The sequence below is a fragment of the Octopus bimaculoides genome, chromosome 7 (genome assembly GCF_001194135.2).
Source record: "Octopus bimaculoides isolate UCB-OBI-ISO-001 chromosome 7, ASM119413v2, whole genome shotgun sequence".
Taxonomy (NCBI): Eukaryota; Metazoa; Mollusca; class Cephalopoda; order Octopoda; family Octopodidae; genus Octopus; species Octopus bimaculoides.
The window spans coordinates 54024116-54032597 of NC_068987.1; the positions used below are offsets into that span (position 1 = coordinate 54024116).

Genomic DNA, 8482 nt, shown 5'->3' on the forward strand with positions numbered 1-8482 from the left:
AGATACACACACACACATACACACGCACACTATATATATATATATATATACACACACACAACAAGCTTCTTTCAATTTCTGTCTACTTCTTTCAATTTCTGGCCGGCTCGAGGTTATAGTAGAAGACACTTGCTCAAGATGTCACGCTCTGGGACTGAACCATAAATCATGTCATTGGGAAGCTAACTTCTTAACACATAGCCACGCTTTCTCGTAAAAAATATACACAAATGATTAACAACTACAAAAAAGAAAGGTTGAGTTTTCAAGACATGTAAGAAATTCAAATATATTCCAAAACACATTCGATTTATAATAGTAAAATGCAATACCTTATTGATGTGGTTGGAAAAACAGCCCTGTCGCTTTTCCATATGACCACTTTGAGGAGAATTTTTCAGTACTTAAGCTAAAATGAGTATTCATTTTTACATTTTTCCCTATTTTATTTTTTGTAGATTATTTTATATCACCATGATTAAATTCGTATTGATTCTACCCTTTTAAAATGAGTTTAGATCTGACCCATATCAGGCAATGAATGCTGTATGAATTTCAGATTGGCTCTTCAAGAATTGAAGTGACAAGAAACGTTTGTTCTATCTATAGAAATGATAGTTTAACTGTCCGGACTTGCCAACAATGGTTAGGCAAATTTCGTTTGGGAAACTTTTCTCCTGCAGATTTCTCACGATCTGGACGACCAAGTTTAAGCTGTAGTTAGGGAAAACCTCAAGCAAACTGTGGGAGTATTAGTAAAACATTTCAATTCAAGCTGCGCTTCAACCATAGAACATCTTCATGGACTAAGAAACGTATGTAAGCAATTGCCTCCTTATTATTTGACTAATTTTTAAGTTAATGAAAGAAGGCAACACTTTCATTGAAAAATAGATTTGCTGACAAATATTTCCAGTGTAGAATCACCTCAAGTGATGAAAGTAAGTTATCTATAATCATATTCAATGAATACTACAACGGTTATCACGCTATGAAAACAGTCGAAAAAATACTTATGTTCTCCGTCTGGTACGATATGAAGGGTGTTGTATATCATGAAGTGTTAAACCAAAGTGAAAGTTAATACAGCAGAAAAATTTGCAGAAAAAGCAAATTACTCGTAAAGGAGTGGTACTCTTACAAGATTATGTACGACAACACATTGCCCTGGCCATTCAGGAAAAGGTTATGGCACAAAAATGGGTAGTTTGTCTCATCCTCCCCACTCCGCAGATCTTGCTCCAACTATCATCTTTTCAGATTAAATCATTATTAATTAGAATGAAAACAGTTTATTGTGAAAAGATTTTTTAAAATGACTTATCGTGTTTCTTTTCAGCGAAACCTGAAACATTTCGTACCCGAGGTAGGAATTTTCTATCTTGATTTAACATACCAATTAAGGCCAAAGAAGCATTTGTTTCTTTCCCATTTTGAAAGCAGAAACTCACACATGTACATATATACATATATACATACATATAGAACTTACATAGACATACATGCACGCACTTATGCAGACACACACGTAATCACATACACATGACGTGTATGAGCAGAATGAAATAAGTTGGGATAAGAGCACACACGAAGACGAACATTGTAGCTGAAGAGGTCACGGATGTGTGACGAAAGATTTCCGGACAACGGACATAAGTTAGAATAAGAGCAGTAATAAATGAGGTGAAAGACAAATATATAGTGCGTGAGTTTATTTTGCAAAAAAAAAAAAATGACCATCTCGAAATAGTCTCATTTTATTTAACACACACACACACACACATATATATATATATATATATATTTTCTTTCTTCACAAAAACCAAAATTTGAAAGGAAAAGAAAATCAAATTACAAATTAAGACAAGAGTTTTGAAGTGGGGAATAGGTCACACTCTTTATTTAGTTTGAAGGTAATACATATATAGAGACGTTCCTTCTCTTTCCCTCTCAGTGACAGCTTGATAAACAACAATATTTAACAAGAAATGAGAACAGCATTTAACATACACACAATAAATAGGTTTTCTTTTCTAAATGCTTCTTATATATTTCAGTGTTCTTTAATGATTTGTTGTCTATTATTGTTGTTATCGATATAAACATGGGTTCTGTTTTGTGAACCGAAATGGTCAGCTTCCATCAGTGAGAGTAAAAGAAAATTAAGGAACTCTTAAGTAATTGTGTTCTTTCGTTTTATTATGAATATTAAATTCCACTTAATATTTTATTATGCCATACAATAGAAACTGATCTGTTATAATTGACGACAACAAACATGGTGAAAAATAATACGTTGAGCGACATATTTCAACAAATGCGATGTATAAAGTTTCTTGAACGGCATCAAAATAGCTGCTGAAAATAGCGACTAGATGTTGAAAACAGAGAAAAAGAAGTCTAGGTCACCTGACAAACATATCTATATATGCGTGATTCTATTCAATTACACGATTAATTTTTTCATTATTTTCATGTAATATTGAATCCATTTTTATACTGCTAAAGCAATCAAATGGAAGTTTTTATTATAGTTGATCTTAATTTTTGAACCAATACCCGTCAGATTTTCAGATGGTAGTCAATTATTTTTCTCTGCTTTGCTTCTCTCTATTTCTTCAGAGTGTCCTAGAAGTCGCTTGTCAGCAGAATTAAGGTTTTTAAAGGGGGCAAGGAAGATAGAGATCAGAGAGTTGGTCAGTTTGTTCTGAGGTCAAGATCTGTAGCTTACTGTCCAACCAGATATTAAGTTGGACATCAGTTGTTTCGAATTGGTAAGAATACTGATCTTGATAAGAAAAAGCAGGTCACACTCAAACGTTAAAGATTTCTGGAATAAAGCGAAAAATAAAATATTTACCAACTTTAATACCAAAAATAGTCTTTTCAAATACAAGGAGAAAAGGATTCACTATTAATTAGGCCAACGGAATTTAAGCTGATTTTGTTACGAATATTATGCATTTTCGTTGAAGAATTATAGACAAACCACTTGTCATTGTAGTTGTATCTAATAACCAGAAATTACAAGGAAATTGATCGAATTCAAATGAACTGAGCATATCTTTTGATTTTTAAAATCTTTTCTAAATTTATTTCCATTTTACGAATAATTATTTCCTATTATAGATTAATATTATAAATAAATCAATTTAGACTTCAGCTCGGAATATCAAATTGAATGGAACAGACCGATGTTTCTGAGTGATAGGTCTGAGATCTAACAAATAATTCTGAGAAAATCCTTCCTACTTAAGTTAGAAATTCACCTGGTGGTTTATTACTACACATTGTGAGTTTAAGGTGGAATGAACTGTTTTTGCAAGTAATTCAAACCGGAAGTACAGCAAATTTGATAATGAATATTATGGAGCCGTTTGAGAACTAAGTACTAGATTGTTTTCATGTTTTGGTCCAAATTTATTTTCATTAAGATGACTTGAACTTAGTATTTTTTCGTTAATTCATAGGACCTTATACAATCATCCCATGGTATTTTCCTCGTGAACAAAACACAAGTGACTATGGTATATAAATACCGATTTGCTTCGATTAGTAGTCCACCATGCCAAGCTATCGGCGCTGCTGGTTACCCACGTACAACAAAGTAGAGTCAACAAGTAAATATGTATAAAGCTCTGAATGCACAACTGAAACAGCATTAAATCAAAGTCGCTATCTGCGTATAAACAAAATCTATATAGACCGTTAGAAAGCATGATGCTTTGCAATTGTCTGCCTGAGGCAAAATATCTTCAGAGACTTGTGTTAAAAAATATGATATAGACACGAGGTAACCATCGTTGCTGCAGTGACTCAGGAGAATGACAGACGCGTTTCACCTTTCTCGAGTCTAGCCAATGCCGTGCACCCGTTGTCACCTGCTTCTTGATAAACAGAATTAAACATTAGCACAATTGAAGCAGTATTAAATTAAAATCGGCATCTGTTTATCGCACTAAATGCATCTTCACAGTTAGAAGACATGACACCGTTGAATTCTCGAATTATCTGAGATGAAATCTCTTTCTGATGAAGAAATTTTATTTCAGACAATTCCACAGCAACTTGTGAACACATTTTGTATGAGATACACACGGCAATAGAAATATTTAAAATGCACATGTAACAATGCTAAGATATCTTCACTGAAAGTTACTTACCTTTGAACTAACTATATGTTTTTAATACATTTTAAAAATCATTTTTATATTGTTGTTTGAAAGTTGTTTAATTAGTTCATTTAAGCTTCAACTTCTTCCTCCTGAGGAACTTCTTCACCTTCACCTTCACCTTCACCACCTTCTCCAACTTTGTGGCGTACAGTTCTTTGGTGTTCTTTGATCTTCCTGTCTTTGTCTATCAGTTCTTCTAATTCTTTACTTACTTTTTCGTACAAATCTTTTCGTTCACAATAACTTCTGTGGTCTGTGAGACGTTCATATTTGCTATGAAGTAAGATTTTGGGCTAGAAAAGAAATAATAATAATAATGATAATAATAATAATAGAAAATTGCACTACTGGGTACTGCACACATCCTACGCAAAACACTTTCAATACAGTAACCATAAGAGCACCACAGCAAACCACAGCACATACCCAAGGCGCACAGAGCTGCGCTCGGTAGTGAAGTGAAAGCACGTTATAAAAATAAAACTACTGAACAATAATAATAATAATTCTAAAGTTTAGCATAAGGCAACAATTTTAAGGGTACGATATTTTACCGACTCTGAATCGACCTAAGACAAAGGTCTTCACGGTAAGAAGGAAACTCAGAACGTAAAGAGCCATAACAAATACTGAAAGGTACGACTTGGTAAAGATTATGCTATAACGCTAGCCTTAGTGCCTATTTATTCATATACATATATCATTTTTAATGGTGATAATTTACAAAGTGACTGACTCAAGGCCGAGTTTCGTACGTGACAGTTAAACGTTCGATAAGTTTGTTGAATTTGACAAGTGCTATGCACGAATCATTCGACCTCTGAGTCACTTTATAAATTTTTCTCATTAACTAAAAAAGATTTGTTTGTGCGCGCGTGCACTCTCGTTATGGCATCACGTGATATTTGTAAAAGATCGTTACCATCATAGAAGTGATGCCGTTTGTTTTGGGGCATGAGAATTTTTACTTTGCTCGGAAACATGTAGGTTGGCGAAGTTATCCAACTGTAGATAACCTCTCAACAAATTCCGTCTGACCCATGCATGCATGAAAAGTTGGACGTTAAACAATGATGATGATATATGTACATACATACGTGCATACGCATATAAAATATAAGAGAGGAAGCAAGAGAGAGAGAGAGAGAGAGAGAGAGAGAGATGTAAAGAATTTTTCGAGATATATAGTTTGGTAAATTTACTTACAGGGCAACCTGCATATTTATCTGCCAAATTGTCAAAACTGTAAAAGCAGAAGAAAAAATTTAAGACATGCATTAGAGACTTGAATCACAACATTCATCTAAACATTCTTACAAATTATGCAAAAAACCAATCTCTTTAAAACATTATATATACAAGACTTATCATGATCAAATACAGCACCAACAAACACTTCATTTTGACTTTATTATGAAAACCAAAATACTGTTGATGCAAGAATCCGAACAAAACTTCAAATGCAATCTCGATAAGAGACGTTTGTAAGAGGTGAGCAATTTTTATACTTGGGTTTTTATATTATGATTATCTCCGCTCTATAACTCTAGATTCTGAGCTTTAGAATTTCAAAACAATAAGTAGATTATCTTCATTAAATAGAACATTAAAACGTGTGATTATCACGTTTGAATATAGTGGGATGTACTTTGACATAGGCTATATATGATGGCTGGAACTCGATTTAGAGCAATGCCATCCTTAGACTGTTGTTCTCTTAAAGCGACACAGATGCGGCATGCCATTTCTGACCTGCTAGACAGATAAGGCAAATATGGACACTTCTTATTTTATTTAATCTCTATGGAAAAATTTGAAGACCAACTGCACCTTTTAATTAAATAACTATAGAGCAATTTCTTCAAGCTAATCTTATCGTTATTACTAATAAACTATTCTGCACAGTACCGACAAGAATGCATAAACGCACGTATCTGAATTTAATGCTGAGTTTACCAATGATATATTAATACACTGGGATGTAGTTCCTTTTTCTATCAAGTTCTGACCCTGAGGAAATGTTCAATTAACTATGTTCAATATGAATATTTAAATGATTTTTTTCTAATTTGAATCAATTGGGCATGGGAATGATTGTAGGATCTATGAGTTTGATATTGTTCGAAATCGGATTCGTTTAAATAAATTGATGTCTGCATACCAATTTCTCTATTTTTCTTATACATAAATAGTAATATACCCATATCCATCAATGTGAAGCTAACAACTTTTAGTATTTCACTAATACACTGGATAAAACCGGGAATCCTGGATGCTGACATCGCTTTAAGAGGTATTTATAACCTTGAAATAATTAATATAGTGTATGTATACGCACACACAAATATATTAGCTCACATATGCAAATACATATACCAATATAGCTATCTACACACACGCACACATACCTACATACATACATATTTATATTTGCCGTTATATATGTCCATTGTCTAAATTCTTGTGATTCTCGTCGACTAGGTTCTCATAGTATTAACTAAATGGCATAAATGGCACCATGTTTACCACAGTAATCAGCAATGATAATACCTAACTGATAGACGTTTTATTAATTTGCGGTGCTAAACTGAAATATTTTTATAGATAAAATTCAGAACGTCATTAGAGTCCTATACAAGTATGGTCTTACATCAAATATTTTTTCTATGTAACTGCATGATCTGTAGTTATAGTGCAATGTACGGGCGCTGGGAAAGTGTTTGTCCCATAACCACAAACTAATCCAGTGAAATTCGAGAAAGGTGGATACGGAGTAACCTGTCGTCTAAACTGCATATATCCTCGGAGATGAAACTAATCAATTATCCTGTTTAACTATATTGCCTATTAAAGTATCATTTATTTTATTTTACAGTTTGTGTAAAATGCCAGGAAACATTTTCATGGCAATGTGTGTGTGTGTGTGTGTGTGTGTGTGCACGCAGACAAGCTTGCGTACTTGGTGGATAGGGTGTTGCATTCACGATCGCAAGATCACGGTTTCGATTCTTTCAACTTGCTCCATCGAATCTGTTTATATATATATATATATATATATAAACAGATTCGATGATATTGATAAATATACTTAGTAGTACATATTTATACTTATGAAATACTTACGAGTCATCAACTCTCTGAACGTCTCCTGATGTCTTCTTTCCCTTGCTAAAAAATGAAAACAGAACATTAAAAACAATGAGATATATAAATACACAAGAAATCTCAACAGAAAATATTTTATAAAAATAGTAACTCAAGCATCTCGCCGAATATAGGAATTCTCCTGATAAACCGACTTCCATAATTTGCATTCATATACAAAATGTAAACTTACAAGTACAGCAATTAACATTGTAGGAATTGTACTTTGTTTGACCGTGAAATAACTGTGCTCAGACACTTTCACACAAGCATCGTCTATGTGTGTATATATGTGAGTAAACGGATACAATAAATTATGAAAATAAGCAATGTTAATATAATATCAATACATACCCCTTGCTAAGTTGTCTAGCTCTCTCGGCGAGTTCAATAAGCTAGTAAAGAAAGAAAAAATAGTTTTATATACATAGGCATGTATATGTAGATGCATACAACATAATACGAGTGTTAACAAATTCTTTAGTTGGCTCGACTTACATGTAACTAACTAGCTATATGCAAAGCAATTTACATTGCACTGTGTGTGTGTGTGGGGGGGGTCTTGTATGAAGGCGCGTGACTTAGTAGTTAGGGTATTCGGCTCACGATCGTCAAGTTGTGAAGCCGATTTCCGGTGGGGCGTTGTATCCTTGAGCAAAACACTTTACTTCACGTTACTCCAGTCCACTCAGCTGGCGAAAATGAGCTTTACATGTATTTCAAAGAGCCAGCCTTCTCACCTTCTGTGTCACGCTGAATCTCTGGAGTGCGTGCCTGTGGAGTGGTCACCCACTCGCACGTAAATTTCCTAAGCAGGGTTTTCTGTCGATCAGATCAAGCAGAATACTTGTCGTGACCGACGGAATATCAGTATATATATATATATATATATATATATATCATTTATGCAAAGCCAGAAATCCAGGATTTGAAATTATCTTATTATTTTTACTGGTTTATTTGGTCTTCGTCTTCGCTAATCGTGCCTTGCGGACATTTATTGTGGTTTTGGAGTCAGGATTTGACTGCTATTTTTTCAGCGTGGTGGTATCTCTTGATACCCTGTATTATAATTTTAAATAATTTTAAATAATTATTACCTTTGATGGTTTTTATTCCCATGCTGACCACTTGATAAGATCAATATTTTAAATACCGATCTT

At 33.6% G+C, this 8482-nt stretch overlaps 1 protein-coding gene across 44 annotated transcripts in view; it reads right to left on the reverse strand.

The window, feature by feature from the left end:
* Positions 1–1870: 1870 nt before the first annotated feature.
* Positions 1871–8482, reverse strand: part of LOC106869507 (troponin T, skeletal muscle) — a 92086-nt gene continuing 85474 nt past the window's right edge. For all 44 annotated transcript variants that reach the window (XM_052969690.1, XM_052969683.1, XM_052969685.1 and 41 more), the window contains 5 exons: positions 7674–7714; positions 7299–7343; positions 5382–5418; positions 4164–4468; positions 1871–2830 (listed from right to left, as the gene is read on the reverse strand). In XM_052969690.1, the coding sequence (XP_052825650.1) occupies positions 4244–4468; positions 5382–5418; positions 7299–7343; positions 7674–7714 (348 nt within the window). In that variant the 3' untranslated portion in view covers positions 1871–2830; positions 4164–4243. The remainder of the gene's footprint in view (positions 2831–4163; positions 4469–5381; positions 5419–7298; positions 7344–7673; positions 7715–8482) is intronic.